Source organism: Rhinatrema bivittatum, chromosome 10 (assembly GCF_901001135.1).
Source record: "Rhinatrema bivittatum chromosome 10, aRhiBiv1.1, whole genome shotgun sequence".
NCBI lineage: Eukaryota > Metazoa > Chordata > Amphibia > Gymnophiona > Rhinatrematidae > Rhinatrema > Rhinatrema bivittatum.
This window is the reverse complement of record NC_042624.1, coordinates 23490799-23509105: the sequence shown is the minus strand read 5'-3', so window position 1 is coordinate 23509105 and position 18307 is coordinate 23490799. Positions and strand designations below refer to the sequence as shown.

General features: G+C 43.9%; 1 protein-coding gene across 1 annotated transcript in view; it reads left to right on the top strand.

The window, feature by feature from the left end:
* HMCN1 (hemicentin 1) overlaps window positions 1-18307 on the top strand; it is a 688208-nt gene that overhangs the window by 227557 nt on the left and 442344 nt on the right. Inside the window, 1 exon segment of the mRNA XM_029617466.1 lies at window positions 6200-6344. Within this exon segment, the coding sequence (XP_029473326.1) occupies window positions 6200-6344 (145 nt within the window).

Sequence of the window (18307 nt, the reverse complement as noted above, 5' to 3'; positions counted from 1 at the left end):
GACCTGGGAAGTGTGAACACTTTGTTTCATTTTCTGTTGGTGTTCGTTAGTTTCCAGTTCCATTTCCCATCCCCCCAACCATCACCTCAGTGGTAACCTTGGTAACATCAATAGATAAGAGGGCAGCCAGCCAATAGGAACACATATTCATTCCTAACTGACCTTCAGTGACCTGGAAAGTGTTTATTTGTATCATTTTCAGTTAGTGCGCACTAAATCGAGTTAGTGCGCACTAACGGGGAGTTAGTGCGCACTAACTCGAGTTAGTGCGCACTAACACGATTTAACGATTTTTAACGATAAATCGTTAGAATTTCTATTGTATCGTGTTCTATAACGATTTAAGACGATATAAACATTATCGGACGATAATTTTAATCGTTGAAAAACGATTCACATCCCTACAAGGTATGGACAAGACAGGCAGGGCTTGGCAGGCTGGACAAGACAGGCAAGGTAGGACAGGCTGGACAAGGGTTGGTACTGAATAGAACCTAGAACTAGATGAGACAAGGCAAGGACAGGATATTAGGAATGACCAACAAGGCAGACTGGGGCAGGAATAGGACAAGGCAGACAAGGAAAACAGAGAACAGAAAATATAAAAGCCCAAAAGCAACAATGCTGAAGACAGAGTTGGCCCGAAGGCCTCAAAGCAGAATACAAAATAGAATTAGTTCAAAGGCCTCAAGGGCAAGAAACAGGATAGACCCAAAGGCCTCAAGGCAAAAAGCTAGAAGGCTCAAAGGCCACAAGACAAGAAGGCCCAAAGATCACAAGGCAAGGCAATGAAAGAAACTAGAAGGCCTGAAGGCCACAAGACACAACAAGAATGAGGGTCAGCTCTCAGAGCCAAGAGAGACACCTTGAGAAGACAAGGAGAAATAGGCAAGCCAGGTTTACATAGGACTGAAACAGAGGCGTTGTTGCGTGCCCCGTCCACAGCAGGCCCGTGATTGGGCCTACTCATCTCCTGTGCCTAGCTCCCGGTCCTAGCCCATCTTCCCTCGCAGCTGTGGGCAGCCATCTGCGCTCCCAAGTCTCTGTTGCCTCCTCGGCCATCTCTGGCTCCGCTGTGGAGCTCCCCAGCTCCCGGCGGGTCTCCCCACTGGTGCCGCGGGGAGTCTCCACCATCCATCGTTTTGCTGCCCTCTGGGCATGCGCATGCATACCTTGCCATCCTTTAAAGGGGCTGCGGTGGGAATCCAACCCGCGGCCCTGGATGATGTCACCAGGCCCTGCTATTTAAGGCAGGGCCCATCACTAGCTCCTTGCCTTGGCAACAGGTCTCCACGCTTGTCGTGTGCTTGTTCCTGCTTCCTGTTCCTGACTCCGTTCCTGGTCCCTTCCTAGTCTTCTTTGGACCGACCTCTGGCTTTGACCCTTGCTACCCTTTGGACTACGCTTTGGACTGACCCCTGGCTTCGACCCTTGCTCTATTGACCTCTGTTCCTTGCTTTACTCACTGCCTGCTCTGATGCCAGCCTGTCCTCCATTTGTCTCCTGGTATCCTCCTGGATTTGGCCTCCTCAGTCTCAGCCTACTACTACCCGGGCGTCACCTGTTCTTGTTCCTGGCCCTCTTTGGCGCTCGGGTCTCAGGATCCCTGCCTCGTCCAGACCTGCCGCCGTCTTCCTGTTATGTCTGCGAGTCCCTAGCTATCTACCACTACTCCAACTGGGAGTCATCTGACGGAGGTCCACCTAAGACCAGCCGGCCCCGGCACCCAAGGGCTCAACCTGCAGGGAACGAGGGCTGGTATTGGCAAAGCTCCAGTTGGCCTCTGTCTCCCAACCAGTTCCACCTCCCGATGGTGACAACCCGTAGGGCTTGCCCTGCGGGTAACGTCAACCCCACCTTGGGCCAAGGGTCCACCTCCAACGCAACAGGCGTGGCAAGGGCAGAGAGGAGGAGTTTAGCAAGGCTAGAGTTGAGGCTTACCGAGGGCCTCTGCTAGTGGGGGAAGCATCATTGCAGGGGTCCAGAAGGTAGGATAAGACTGTGTAGCAGGCGAAATCCTAACACTTGGCCTGCTACATTCTATTTTATCTTGGGTGAAAGGATATTTTGGAGATCAGAAACTTGTCCTACATTATTTTTTTAATCTTGAGAACAGACGCTTGGCCCTCTACAATTTATTTTTCAGTTATCTGGCTAATTGTAGGTCATCAACTTTTCAGACCAGAGTTAATCATATAAACTTTAGCCATGCCTCCAGAACAGACCCTGCATCACTTCTTTTTATGTGGCTAAATTTTAGCTAAAGAATGAGGTCATTATTTTAAAATAAAATTCTCTGCTCTCTTTAACCAAACTGTTGTACCTACATAGCAATGCTGCCAACACTCCTAATGGTGACAAAAATAGCAATAAATCAAAGAACTTATGAATTAATATAGGGGCCCATCTAAAAACGGTGAAAGGGCTGCAAGTATATGACTCATGTTCATGTTCGTAACTTCGGGACGTTCTGGCTGAATATTTAAAGCAGCTTGGGTTTTCTGGATGTGTCAACTTTGGAAAAGGGATTGGCGAATTGAACGAGTCCAGGGAATTTGGGGAGCTAAGTACCTTTCCACTTATTTTTCAATAATAGTTTTTCAATGCACGCATATAAAATATATACAAAATGATTTTGAGCACTTGTGATGAAAGCATACAGCGTCAAAAAAAAAAAAAATTAAAAAAAGGAGGAGCATGAGTGATAATACTCGCAGCCCTTTTGCCGTTTTTTGATGGTCTCCTATATTAATTCCTAAGTTCATTGATTTATTGCTATTTTTGACACCATTGGGAGTGTTGGCAGTGTTGCATATAGGCACTTCATTTTGATTAAAGAGAGCAAAGAATTTTGTTTGTGTACTAACCAGACTGCTCTGGACTTTCCACAAGTAAACTTTTAAATGCCACATTCAGCCTAACTCCAAAAATTAGCTGAACCCACGCTGTGAATATCAACCTCACCTAAGGGGTAACCTATTCAAAAGCCATTTAGACGGATAACAGGAAAGTTATCCGTCTAAATGGCTTAGCCGCATATTTAAAAGATTTATCCAGCTAAATTCTAGATGGATAATGAATTATCTGGCTGGAATTTAGCTGGGTAATTTGGGGGTGTTTCTGGGTGGGAGGTAGGCATTCCGGAGAGGAGCAAAGTGAGCCGGTTAACTCTAGACACATCATAGGGCAGGGCTAAAGTTAGCTGGATTCCACATTTCTAGCTAACTCTAATTTAGCCAGATATATTCAGCCGGATATATTCAGCCGGTTGTTAGCCAGATACAGGGGGACCCTTGACTTAGGAACTCAGTTCGTTCCAGAGGGCTAGTTGTAAGTCAAGACTATTTTTTCCATAAGAAATAATGGAAATACCCATAATGCGTTCTGAACCTCCCAAAGCACCCCTTACCTAACATTTTCATAATAAAAAAGGGTTGTATAATGTGCGTAATTACCAGAAACACCAATAATTTTCCTAGTGTACTCACCAAAAAGTTATAAAATGTGCCTAGTCTACCAGAAACAATAATTTCACACTGTACTCACCATTCAAGTTGACATTTTTGGCTTGGAGGAAGGGGGAGGATGGAAATGGAAGGTGGTTATTGTTTGGAAGGTGAGTCCCCTTCCATAAGAACATCAGGAATCTGGCTCTCTGGTGTCCTTTCTCTCCTTGGGAGAGTCTGTAGCCCACTAAGACCTGCTTCTGACTCACTAGGTCTCAACGCTTTCGCAACTAAAAACTGGTCTAAGGTTGTCGGTTTCTGTCTTTTCTTCAACACTCTTCTGTAGTATATGACATGACATTTTCATTAAGCAAGTGAATGCAATGATTGGCTTTTTCTCCTTCTGGATGGGTTTTCTCTACAAATGTTTGTAGCTCTGTCCACCAGGGTTCTCGTTGCCGACAACAGACAAAGGTGACGTTCTGCAGGGAGAAGAAATAAGAAAAAAATGGTGTAGAACAGAAAAAAAAACCCAAACCACCAACCCCACACACTCATTTCCCCCTCCCAGCATACTCTTTCCTCCCCTCCTGATACTGTACATTGCCAGCTTAGTGCTGTCCTGTGATGCTTTTGCTTGCTGCAATGCTGTGCCGGGTCTGCCCACTTGCGCCTGAGATGGGCAGGCCCCATTGGCAGTAGCACCAGCCAGCCAATCACTGTAGAAGTGCCGCCCACCAAGACCAAAAAAACCACTATTGGCAGTAAAGAACGACCAATTACAAGCAATCCGCGAATAAAAAAAAAAAAAAAGCACACACAAGCGGCATTTGGGTCGTAACTCAAAACCGAACAACTTGGTCGTAACCCAAGTTGTTCATAGGTCAAGCCACTCATAACTCAAGGGTCCACTGTATGTGTATCCGGCTAACTTAACTAGCCGCTCAGCTGCTGAATATTTACCCCTGTGTATTTATGTGCAAGCTGATGATGCGATGATAGTGAAGAAATGTGAATGCCGAAGATGCTTACTGCCCCTGGTTACCAATATGTTCCACTATTAGACAAATATCTACTTGTATTTGTTTTAAGAAGCCATCCTGAGAATACTTGGAGGTAATTTTTAAAGGACTTACACCAGTAAATGTAACATACTATCGTAGCAATTTATAAAAGCCATTAATATGGGCAGCGAAGGCGTGTGGCCTCTCCTCTTCCTGCTCTCTTTACAGTCCCAATCTACCTGCTTACCCACTATGGGGTAGATTTTCAAAGGGGTATGCGCGTAAGATACGCTCATACCCCCCCCCCCCCCTGCGCGCGCGCCGAGCCTATTTTGCATAGGCTCGGCGGCGCGCGCAAGCCCCGGGTCACGCGCAAGTCCTGGGGCTTGCATGGAGGGGCGTGTCGGGGGTGTGCCGGGAGTGACGCGGCGTTTCGGGGGCATGTCCAGGGGCGAGGTTCCAGCCCGGGGGCATTCTGGGGGCGTGACAGCGGCCCCTGGACCAGCCCCCGGACCGGAACATGGAGCGCGGTAGTCGGCCTGGTGCGTGCAAAGTTACGCCTGCTTTGAGCAGGCGTAACTTTCGTGATAGAGGTAGGGGGAAGGTTTAGATAGGGCAGGGAGGAGGGGTGGGTTAGGTAGGGGAAGGGAGGGGAAGGTGGGGGGAGGGAACAGAGGCAGGCTGCGTGCCGACCCCGGATTTTAATGGCTACGCGCGTATCTATTGAAATCCCGCATACTCTTGTTCGCGCCTGGTGCTCGAACAAAAGTACGCATGTGCGCAGATTTATAAAATCTGCCCCTATGAGTAACAGTCCAGGCACAACAAAGGGCGGGAGATTTTATCTCCCACACTATGGAACCCAGTAAGTTACACCCCTTTTTTCCTTGCTCCTCTAGGGCGTACTAATCACAAAGCCAGAAGGCCTTGCCTATGTTTGAGACCTAGAGGAGCAATGGCTAACTCCAACTCCCCTTCCTCCTGCAAAACTGCCATTGCAGGCAAGAGGCCAGGCCAAGCCCAATGCCCATATTATCATGGGCAGCTGCTGACCAGGCTCCTCCTGCCCTTTTCTTACATGTGTAAAGTGAACGTGAATATCCTATGGACAATTCAATGGCAGATATTGTAGCAATTTTCAAAAGCCAACTTACATGGGCAAAGTACATTTACACATGTATAACCCAATTTTAAGCGTATACATGCTTTTTAAAATCGGGCCTAGGTTTCATGATATCCTTATCTCAGTTATTGCATGTTTTGTGAGTTGTTATCACCTTCGAGGAAAGTAGATTATGCTGTTATCTGTCGAGATCATCTGCAAGCCAGTCAATTGTCTTTTTATAATTTGAAGATGGAATTTATATTTATACACACACACACACACTCACTGCGGGAGTAATTTACCTACAGTCCTCCTAAACTAGGTGTCCAAAACGCGTGAAAGCTACACCAGTTTTCATAGTGGAACTTACGCACATGAGTCCACTTTGAATATTATCTCACCAGATTTACCCTCACAAAGTTGCACCTGCAATTTTTGGGAAAAGTTACGTGCACGCAATATGCATGAAAAGCGAGAACCGCTCCCCCGCGCCCCATGCCTGGGACAGCATGTGCTCAGCATGGGTAAACACGCATGCTTATGATGTTTACCCACAGAAATGCCTTGCAAAGTTGTCCTCTGTGCCTATGTATTTATATTTCTTATTACTATATTTATATTCACGGTTGGTTTGTTTTCTTTAGATGTTCCGAAAGTGACAATGCTGCAGAGAACTCCAGGATACTACCTACAGCCTGGTCATATTCCATGTGATGTGGAGAGCCTAATACCTTTCACCCTGCGTTTCATCAGGAATGGAAAGGAACTGGGAGTGGATCAGTTCTTCAGGTATGTCGTAATTTTCATTTACAGGAAACGGGCTCATTTTTATGCTAAATGATGATGCTATAAAGATAGCTTTAGCTATTCTTTTCTCTTATTTGCATTTGTGATATAGCAGTGCTGCATAGAGCAGGATGGGGAAATCATTCTAGTTTGAAATGCCTAGCCTAGTTGTATGAAAAAACGGAGGCTTGCATAATGAAGCATCTCCGAAGCTATTTCTGTGCTGGCACTGGATATCATTCTCTCTGTGACTGGGATTGGAGCTCCACTGCCTGAATTCTGAGCATTATTTATTTATTTATTTATTTATTTATTAAAGGCTTTTCTATACCGAATTTCTTGATACAAATCAAATCAGCTCGGTTTACATCAAACAATTAGGAACTATAACCAACAAGCATTGCAGTCAGATACCAAAGCCCTCTAACAATGACCCGGGGCCTGACCCATTAGATGAGGAGAATGACCAGCAGAGACCCAACAGCCATTTCCCTTGTTTTCGAGTTGTATTAAATGTTTTCTTAATAGAATCCATTCAGCAAAAGTGGTTCTCACAGTTGTGTGCCTTCAGTCCAGTAAAGGTGTTCTTCCCACCCACGACCAAAATCTGTTTTTCCTCAAGTAACGGGCCCGTGAAAAAGACAATCTGAAGTAAAAAATATAATTTGCAACCACATCTGTACTATATTTACATGCACTACTCTGGCATCAACCAGAAAACCCTGCAAAAAAGACACTTGGAACCCATATGGCATTTATTCCGCTGATCAATCAAGCTCACAGTCAATACACACCCTAAAGCATAACGAAACCTTATGCAACACAAAACATAAACATGCCAAAACAACTGACAAACAACATTGCTATACATCTCTTGATAAAAAAAACAAACAAAAACATAGCTTAACGATATCGAACAATAGTCTGGGAAGGCTAGAGAAAAATTCTTCCTAAACTGAGAAAGATCACTCTCTGTCCTAATAGTTGCAGGAAGGCTGTTCCAGAGAGCAGGGTGATATGAAAGATCAGCTTGTGAGAGGTTGCTAATTAGGTCTATTGTAAAATATGTTCAGTGTGGCCTTGGCCCTCAAAGTCATAAGTAAGATGAATTACAATTACAATATAATAATCCTCCCATACCAGCACTAAGTACCAGCACTCATACAGTAACAACCCATAAAGAGGCAGCACTGCAGGCCCTAAAACACCAATACACCTCCTATTAGGAAAATAAAACAAGCCAGGCTGCTATAGATCCTTACATAGAAACTACACATTAATAGAATACCTCACCTCAGTCACACATGCAAACATAGACAGACTCTCACCAAATGCAGATTAAATAAACCATAAAATGTAAATAGAAATGTGCAGGCAAAAACTGAACTGAACTCCACACCAAGCCAGATTCTGTATGCAGTGCAGCAGTGGAAAAACAGATACATCACCATTCCTCATGAATCAGGAAATATGAAAATCATTAAAATTAGTACAACTATACTAAGAAAAAGAATATTTTAAATCAGCTGATGAACAGAAAAACATCCAATAACGAAAAACTCTTACATTTTTAAAAATTTGCCAAACACCAATAAAATATTTCAAAACAGCAAACATGTAAATAATACCTAATAATTAAAACTAATAAGGATCAAAAGAATCCCTAATCTCCATACCCAGAAATCTTTTGATTTCCAGTCTCCCTGAGATTATTATGGATTAGTGGATTCAGAGTGGGAGGGGGCATAGCACATTCTTTCACCTACATATATGCTCTCTCACATACATGATAGCACTCTGTCATACTCATCCATACATGCTCTAACGCATGCTTTCACACACATGCATACATGCTCTCTCTCTCACATATACATACACACGTGCTCTCCTACACACTCACATGCTCTTTCCCAAGATATTCTCTCTGACTCACACACACACACACACACACACACGCACATTCTCTCTCAGTCTTGGCTGCAGCTGCCTCCCTCTTGACCCCTGTGACAGTCGGGACACCTCATCTCTCTCTGCCATTGGTAGGCCTGGCAGATGTTGCTCCTTTTCCTCTCTTCAGCCACGTGGGCCGGGCTGACTCTCCTCTTGCTCCTGCTCCTTCCTTTTTGGGCTGTGTGCTTACCCGACACTCATCCCCAACTCCCTCCCAAAGCCTGTTTCTTTCTTTCAGCCCCGCAACACTAAGACCGATGCCTCCTACCTCTTCCTGCCATGGCGATTGGGCATCCCTCTTGCTGCCCAGGTGGCCAGTAGGGGAAGTGGTGTCCACTGGGCCTACATGGGCAGGAAGGAGGAGACTCGGTCACTGCGGTCCTGCTACCAGGAAGAGACAGGATTCTTGCTCTGCTGACTGAAGGCATCTGATCTGAGCCAGTGGAAGTAGCAGGGGACGCCTAGTCCAGCCCTGGGACCTGGATGAGTTTTACAGGTGACATTAGCGAACTGTAGTGCTCAGAATCCTGGCCCCTGGAGCTTGAAATTATACCTTCAGCTTCAGAAAAGGCATCCCAAATAACTATCAGGAGTGCAGCGCCTACTGTACAATTTCCAAATGGTTAAAAAGCACATGAAAAGAAACCTGATGAAAGGGAGAAAAATTGCCACGTGGAAGCCGAAATGAGGGAAAAGTGTGTGTGTGTGTGTGTGTGTGTGTGTGTGTGTGTGTGTGTATTTTGTAGGGTATAGAGACCCAGGGCAGATTTGTGGATGCAGTGAAAAGGGTAAATTTATCTATTTATTTATTCATTTAGTTTTGTCAAAAAAATCTCATTAAATTCTACAGTGAACAACTGTGAAGAACAAAATATGCAAACAAATCAAAATGAATGTGGAAAGGGAAATAACTTTGTATAAATGAGACTTTCCAGCCGTTGTTCAGAGTGGGCTGCTCTGACTTTCAATTTATTTTGCTCCATTTACTGAATTAAAGGTCCCATTGCTTGTCCGTTCAGCTGCTGCACAGTAGCAGTGTATTGGGCTATTGCATAATAATATTTTTCGGAGCTCATCTCATTGGGTAATGCTTTCCCACTGATGACATCACTTCCTGAAAGGGCTGTTCTGTGATTTGCTATTTCATTGTTGTGCGTTCTTTCCGCCGAGGGCCGTAGTCATAAAGCAGATGCTGGCAGGTTAGGGCCATTGGGTCTCCCATGCTGTCCTACTGCCTGTTCTTGTCCTTACCACAACTTTCAATGAACTCTGAAAACATTTTAAGAAACTGGCCAAGGAATTCAGAAATACAAAACAGTCTAGAGGCGCTGAGGCATGCAGATTAAGTGTGATGGTTATAAGGAATGTTTTCAGTAATATGTTAAATAAATTCCGTGATACTAATGTAAACTGAAGTCATTCAAAAATTACACAACCTCTTTGAGGTGTCATTTAAGGCAGAGGTTGTTTGGGTACATAAGTTGCTGTGTCAACAAACTTTCCCATACTTTAATGATCAAACTACATATTTTACTGCTTAGTTCTTAATAATAAACCTAGGTGAAGAGTTGACTGCTTGCAAGGCTGCTAGAGACCCCGGTTTCTTCCAAATTCTGTGTTTGTTGTAACTTAAAACGTTTTTTTGGAACAATGCATGCTTTTGATTTATTTTGTAAATCTGTGGAGAGTTTTTAAAATAAAATAAAAACAAGTAAGAGATTGACATCATGTGTACTCAAATTGTATTTTTTAAAATAACATTAAAGCAAGGAATTCTCATAATATTTATAGTAGGGGAGACCTGGTACCACTTTTCTGGAGAGACTTGCCTTGTGATTAGAGATGTACTCATTGTTAAATTTTGGGTGGTGCAGGAGACGACAAACCCAGTTTCCAGATGTGAGGGTTTTCTCCCCCCCTACTAGCAGGAGATAGAGGACATACCTTTTTATGACATTATCACTGGTAGTTTGGTGCAGCTCCAGCAAAAAAGTCGGTATTCTCTGTCTTCAGCAGAGAGCAGGATGTGCTGGTCTGGTGTAGCAGGAACCTGACTCTCAGGTTTCAGCCTTTGCTTGGCCTGCTGGAGAATTTTTGGACAGTTCTGCATTTCTCAGCCCTTTCTGCTTTATTGACAAGAGATCTGCGGGCCTGGCTTCTGGTACTTCCCATTTAAGTGAGCCCTGTGAAAGTTCTCCAGCCCCAGATGGAGTTTGGTGGAGCTTAGAGGGTGAGAGATTGTTTTGGCTCAGGAAGAGCTTCTGTTTGAAGTTGTCTTCCTTCTATTCTGCCTCCCCCATTCTGGCTTATTAAAGCTTTAAAAAAAAAAAATAAATAAAGTAAAGAAAGGTGAGGCGATCAGCCGATTCTGCATAAACAAGCAACTGGAGGAAGGAGGGTGAGTCTCCAGGGGACTGGGGGGGGGGGGGGGGGGGGGTAGCAGGTGGGTAATCTTTCAATTGATTTAGGAACGGAGCCCACAAGCTATCAATCTCCTTCTTGTCTTCAGGCCTGCAGTATTTCTGTGCAGCTTCTGACTATATGGCAATGGAGCCCAGTCAGCATTGGAGTTTGTGTGAGCTGATGCTTTCGCTGCAGTGCTGGCTTTTACTGGCCAACAAAGGCCCCCAGGTCCAGCAGCACAAATGGGATCTGTGTTGGCCAGGGCTATCAGGAAGAGATCTGCTCAAACATTAATCCATAGCATTAGATATAAGATGGGGTGATATCACATGACTTACGCACCATAAACAAGACCTTTCAGGAATTTTATGAAGAGTTGTATGCCAATAGTGTGGAGGTTAGGGTGGTGACATAGCTGAATATTTAAAGGGGGGGGGGGGAGGTGGTGGAGCTTCCGTAAATCACTGAGAGGCAGAAGGATAAGTTGGCAGCCCCAATCTCAGCCACAGAAGTGCCAAATGGAAACTGTCCAGGACCAGATGGCTTTCATCTAGACTACTTATCCCTGGGCATTAGCAGCATGGCATCTATCCACTGTTTTGGATCCTGCCAGATACTTGTGACCTGGATCGGCCTCTATTGCAAACAGATACTAGGCTTGATGGACATTTGGTCTCACCCAGTATGGCAATTTTATGGTCTTTATATAAATATATGACAAAATTGTTTACACCTAGGAAATTGGAAGTCTGCTATGCTACCTAGGGACCTTCATTTTAAGTTTTTAATTTTGCTTGAAATTTATCACTGTATATTATAATGAACAAAAACCAGACAAAAGCAGTGGGGAAAAAATAACTTTTTTGCCAATGATTTTCTCCTATCTTTTTGTTCATTATAACAATATTGATAGATTCCTAGGAAAATAAAAAACTGAAACTGAAAATCCCTAGGCTTGCGTTTAGTTTCCTTTTACTGAGTTACTTAGTTCATGTCCAAAGTGAAGCTCACTTTACTGATTAAGCAGCAGAATAGCTTCTAGGATCCCAGTCTCTCCCTAGGTTTGTATGTTAGGTGCTGTCTCTCTCACTCTTGAAAAACCATGTTTGTGGTGCTTTTTTAGGGAGAAGTTGATTGATTTTCATTTGCTTTGGTGTTCCACCTAAAACTATTCCTTAGGAATCTTAATTGAGGAAGAAATGTAATAAAAATGTGTTTGTAAGCCCGCGGTGCTTTAGAACATTATTCGGCCTCTTTTTTTTTGGGTACCGGCATGTGTGCTGGCTCACAGCTCATGTGCTTTTACCCCTGCAGAAAGCCGGCATATATTAAAGCATTCCCGGTGGACTGAGTCTGGGTGCATATATGCCTTTTTTTGCTCGTCATTTTGTTGGCCCTTTCCACTAGTATGCTATATAAAGTTTGTTCATGCATTTAGCTCATACTTTCCTGATTAATTTACAACATTTTACTTCATGCTTTTCTGATCCAGATGCCTGCAGTATTTAATCAAACTGCATTTTGCTACTTATTTGCTTAATCATCCTTGAGGCTTACACTGGGGTTAGAGGAGCACTATCACATAATTGTTGATTAAGCCACAAGGCTCCCTTTAGAGATTCTCTAGTAATAAAGTTTCACGTGCCACTGAGTTTAATTTATGAGACTCCTTGTAGAACTAATTTCACCCAACTTACGGAATTAAATTTTAGGTCAGTCCTGGCTCTTGTCCAACACATTTTGGAACTGAACAGTCCTGTGTTTTAACATTACTCTTCATAAAGCACAATTAAGTTTCACAGCCCTGTGCTTGTGTAAGGGGTTATAAAAAGATCAGAGAAGTTGCGATGGGGTCTATATTTGCCGCAACATACCAGAGGGATCAGAGAAACAGGATATGAAATATAGGTCCCAGGGATATGTTTATTGGGAAAAAAAAAGTTGTAGAGGAAAGTAAAGAAGAAATAGACAGGACTGACCCGCTTGAGAGGAGGTGAGGAGGGATTCCTTGCTGAGGAGACACTACCCTGCAGAAAAAAAGTGTTTCTTTTCGATCTGACTCGCTGATCCTGGTGTGAAGGTGGTGGCGTCGTGAAGTCTCATCCGCCTGACGCTGGGAGGTGCCTATAAGACCAGGTCTGCAACGGCGCGCAGCTTAAGCCGCGCACGCCAAAGGGCAGCGCGGCTTTGTCCTGAAAAGTTGAAATTTCTTTCTTTTGAGAAGACCTTCTGGACTCCCTCAACGTTCAGTCCCCACAAGGAGGAAAGGTTATTTATTTATTTATTTTTAACTTTTATATACCGACATTCTTGCATTAAATGCAAATCATGCCGGTTTACAGTGAAACAGAAAAAGCAGGAAAACATTCCTTAGTCGAATACAATGAAACAGCTTAGTTAACAAAGGAAACATAAATATAAATTTTTTTTTACATATACACAAAGGTTTGCACAAAGGGGTGCACAAAGGGGAGAGCCCCTTTGTCGCGCCCCTTCGGCGCACGATGCCTGGTGTTGAGGCTGTCTTAACTGTCCGATGTTAGTGACGTCATGGGGGGGGCGGGTCTAATGATCGCAGCACTTACATCGCTGCTTCTTTCCAGTTCCAGGTGAAGATCAAGCTGTTTCCTTCACTTCCCCTCCCATGACTGTGGGGTGAGAAGCGCTGCAGGGTGCCCCTTGATGTTATCTGGCTTCCCACACGTGACGCCTGGTGTTGAGGCTGTCTTAACTGTCCGATGTTAATTAAGTTTAAGTAGTATTATATCTGCGAAGTTGTTGATCTATTTCGTGGACATTTCTTTGCATGGTATATTTAAGACTATGTCTCACAAAAGGAAGGGAAAAGTGAGGATTTTCCCTTCTGAACCCTCACTTCTGCCAGATCAACAGCTCATCACTGACTTTGCAGTATCCACTCCTGACCCCGTGAGTGTAAGCCTCATTGGCAGTATAGGTAAAGGAGTACCTTTCTCGCCTGAGGATGTTTCACTTACACCGCCTGACCCTAGAACAACACTGCTAAAATTCCCTGGGGATGAGGCTTCGACTTGGGAGACAGCAAATATAATTGCTAGTCCCCTGGTAGAAAGAAGCATAGCGTCGAACCAGGTTGGAAAGTCTGATGAGAACAGTCCAAAATCAACATCCTTAAAGGACGAAGGGGCTGTAACAAGTATACAATTCCCATCCCTTTTGGGAGAATAAGGGTCATCTTTTGGAATCTGTATTACCAGGGACAGCAACTGCCCCAGATATTCCTAAGATTGTTATGAGACCAGCAGTGGCTACATTAGAATCACTCTGGGACTTGACTGCGGGACTTATGCAAGTTTTTGGGGATCAATCTCAGCGTTTGGAAAGAGTTTCTAATAAACTGGCCGCTGTTGCCTCTGATCATCAAAAAATCCTAACGGATCATACTCTCACTATCGGGCCGATTCAGTAAAGTCCGCGGGAGAGCGGACGAACGCCCGCTCTCCCAGTGTGTGCACAGGCCACTCGCCTGTGCGCGCGATTCTGTATTTAAATTAGGTGGTGCGGTAGAAACAGGCAAAAGGAGGCGCTAGGGACACTAGCGCGTCCCTAGCGCCTCCTTTTGACCCATAGCGGTAGCTGTCAGCGGGTTTGACAGCCGATGCCACGGGCTCGGAAACCGGACGCCGGCAAAATTGAGCGTCCGGATTTTGGCCCGTCAGGAAACATAAATATAAATTTTTTTTTACATATACACAAAGGTTTGCACAAAGGGGTGCACAAAGGGGAGAGCCCCTTTGTCGCGCCCCTTCGGCGCACGATGCCTGGTGTTGAGGCTGTCTTAACTGTCCGATGTTAGTGACGTCATGGGGGGGGCGGGTCTAATGATCGCAGCACTTACATCGCTGCTTCTTTCCAGTTCCAGGTGAAGATCAAGCTGTTTCCTTCACTTCCCCTCCCATGACTGTGGGGTGAGAAGCGCTGCAGGGTGCCCCTAGCGCCTCCTTTTGACCCATAGCGGTAGCTGTCAGCGGGTTTGACAGCCGATGCCACGGGCTCGGAAACCGGACGCCGGCAAAATTGAGCGTCCGGATTTTGGCCCGTCAGCCGCCGGCCCGTTTAAAATTTTTTTTTTTTTACCCTTCGGGACCTCAGACTTAATACCGCCACGATATTGTGTGGCTTGGCTGCACATTTTACTTTCTGTATCACGCGGGCATACCTAATTGGACCATCAACATGTATTTGCATGTTGAGGGCGCTATTAGGTGCCACGGGTTGGACATGCGTTTTCCGCCCCTTACTGAATAGGGGTAAGGGAAACGCGCATCCAAGGGCAGGAACGCACTGTACTGTATCGGCCTGTATGCAAGTTATGGAGTCTGATATTAGACAGTTACAAAATGTAAATGCCTCAATAGTCAGAGAGCGTTTAAATGCTATTAGGAGAATTGAATCTTTAGAAAACTACTCATGTCGTTTAAATTTAAGAATGATCAATTTTCCCAAAGTAATTGGTGCTCCCGTATCTGTAATAGTGAGAAAATATTTTGTAGAAAAATTTAAAAATTCCTATTGAAAAGCTACCTGTTTTGAGTAAAAGTGTTTTTCTACCCTTTCAAAAGAAACAAGTTACGACAGCAAATCCTACTAATTCAATAGAATTCGGAAATTTGACAGCCTTTTTAGAGACTTCATCAGAGGAGGTTCTAGAAAGAGCGACTCTAATTACATTTTCTTCCTTCCAAGATCTTAACTTAGTGATGAGGCACTATTTCCAAAACCTCAATACTTACACAGGACCGCCGTAAGACATCCCTAAATATGAAAAAAGAGGTATTGGATAGTGGAGCATCATTCCTTCTACGATATCCCTGTAGATGTCTCATTAAAAAAGGGAACAATATTTATGTGTTTTTTAGTCCAGACCAACTGAGTAGTTTCCTTAAAAACTCTGAGTTTTCTGGTCTTAAGATACCCCCTTTAATAACCTAGGTTTTTGTTAAATTTAAGCGTATGGTATACTACTTTTTCTTTATTTTCTTTGATTGAGAAATAATTACTGGTAAAATCTCTGTATTACGTATTCCCTTGTTTATGGTTGTGTATTTAGATTGAGATGAGGGTTTTGACTCTTGTTGACTTTCTTCAGTTTTATTTCCTGAAAAATTGTTTGTAGGATAAAGATCTAATTTACTTTCTGTGCAAAGATGATTTTTGCTTTGTAATTTGTTGAAATTAATAAATTAAACAAAAAAGAAAAAAAAAAAAAAGAAGAAATAGACACCCCAGGACCTGAGATGTAGATGCAGGGAGAGTCCAGAATCTCACCTATACTGCAAACTGGAGCAGAGACATAAAAGGCTATTGAAACCAGCAAATAAGGAAATGGGGCAACAGGTGGAGCAGGCCAAGCTACAAGTATAGCCAAAGAAGGTAGGACTAGAACAGCTTGCAGGCAGATTGCCTTATATCTTTAAGAGACCTTGGAATTATCCGAAGAGAGCAGCTTGTGGTTGAGGGTGACAGGGTGAGAATAGGAAAGCAGAACTCGTTGTCCTGGGATTCAGGAGTGTAACTCCTTTGGGTCTGGGTTCCTTGAATTTAAAGGACTGGAGGGAACAACGAGCCCGCTGAGGCTGGCCCAGAGGAATGGAGAGCAGGACTGATAGAGGCCATTGCTTGGAAATAAATAAAATGGGTTCTACCAGTACTTTCCAGCCAGAGGGAGAAGAAGAACAGAAGAGAGAATCTACAGTCCGTCTCCTCCGTTATAGGTTCCTGAGCTAAGCACACCCAAAATGTACTTCAAAAATGTTGATGTTTCTAAAATACCGTAACTACCAAGATATACTAAATAACAAAAAAGGCCAATAGATGCCAAAGCTGGTACATTGCTTTCCAAAAGGACTAAATATTAAATGAAGACAATCATGATAAAAAGGTAGCAAACAGGAGGATGGGACCATAAAACATGGGACAGTTTGTGATGATTGCAGCACAGAAAGTGCAAAATTTCTGGTAGCCTGGTGAAAGGGAGGCAAATATGGAAGAATCAGATTTGAAGATAGGCAGAGAAAGTTAGGCAAAAGAAGGGAGAGAGCATTCCAGAGGTGCGCACAGACATTTATCCATCTGTGGAAGAGGAAGGGAAAACTTTTATCCATAGTTGGTCCCTGGTGAAACTCGCACATGGGGTGAATTTTGAAAAAGAATTAGCATATATACACATGCAAGTAGCCTTTACTAGTGTATTCCATATATTATAAAATCTGAAAATAAAGCGCATATTTACACTTCGGCGTGCACATATACATGCGTAAAAACGGCAGGCTGGGTGTTCTGGAGCAGGGCCAACACTTACACACGTACATTGCTGTTTAAAAGACAACACGAATACATTAACCAACTTACTCGTGCATTTTTACACGTACTAATTATCTGGTGTAAGTGCTACTAAAGGTGTTTATTGTGTAGTAATGACTGGGAGGGAGGTTTAGGTAAACTGAGGGGAGTTCAGGATGAAGGATCAGGGAGGACTGGGCAAACTGGTGGACTGATGGGTAAACCAGTTAATTTAATTTGTGCATGAAAATTTTAAAATTGGTCGACTTGTGTGATTTGGGATTTAGTTGAGCGAGATCTTCTTCTTTACTTTCGTGCGTAAAATATTCGCCCATATACTTTAAAATAGGTAGGAAAAGTATGCAAGCTCATTGTATTGATTATAGGTGGTTTCAATGCATTGCATATATTCTCGCGGGGTAGGGATACTTGTATTTTATAAAACGCACATATATCATACACGTGGGTTATAAAACACTTGGAAAGATCTTCCATATATACCGCTACATGTATTTGTTTGAAATGTATCCTCATAGAGGGTCAACATTCAAAATCCATTTGTGCAGATAACCCGCATGTTATCCATCTAAGTGGCAAGTTTTGCCATATTTGGCCACTTCTGCGGCTAATTTATAGGCAGTCATTATCCAGCTGTAATTTAGCCAGGATAAAAAAAGAGACATTCCGGAGGCATTTCTGGGAGTGTGGCTGGATGGATAGCTAGCACCTTAACCGGATATCTTCAAAAGGATATCTAATTCAGTAGCACTCCTCCTTAGATTAACAAGAAATACCGGCGCGGGCCTCCTGTCCTGATTCCTCCCACCACAAAAGTCCCAACCCACCTGCTGGCCAGAACCCTTGAAATGTAAAATTAAAAGGACATCTGTGTCAACTGGGCCCGACCCTCCAGCCCTCCCCCTTCTGCCCTGCTAAATGGAATAAAAACAACCAACCCTGGTTTCTCACCCCAGCCAGCCGGTACCTGAATCGTGGCCCCTCCTGATTCTGTGCCAGGATCGCAGTGCAGTGTGATCCCGGGCACTGGAGACGCACTCTGTCAGCATACATGTGAGTGAATCTGCAGCCAATTGGCACACTCTCTATGCAAGCAATCCCCCTGGACAAAAATGCCCTGGAGTATTCAATGTGCTCTGTTTTCATTATTTCCCTCACAGACGAGGCGAAAGGACCAGACCAGCCCAAAGTCACAAAATGGTTTGAATTTGCACTGAATTTTGTATTTGTGACAAATTAAAGCCTTTACATACAAAGAGAGAATATTCACCCTT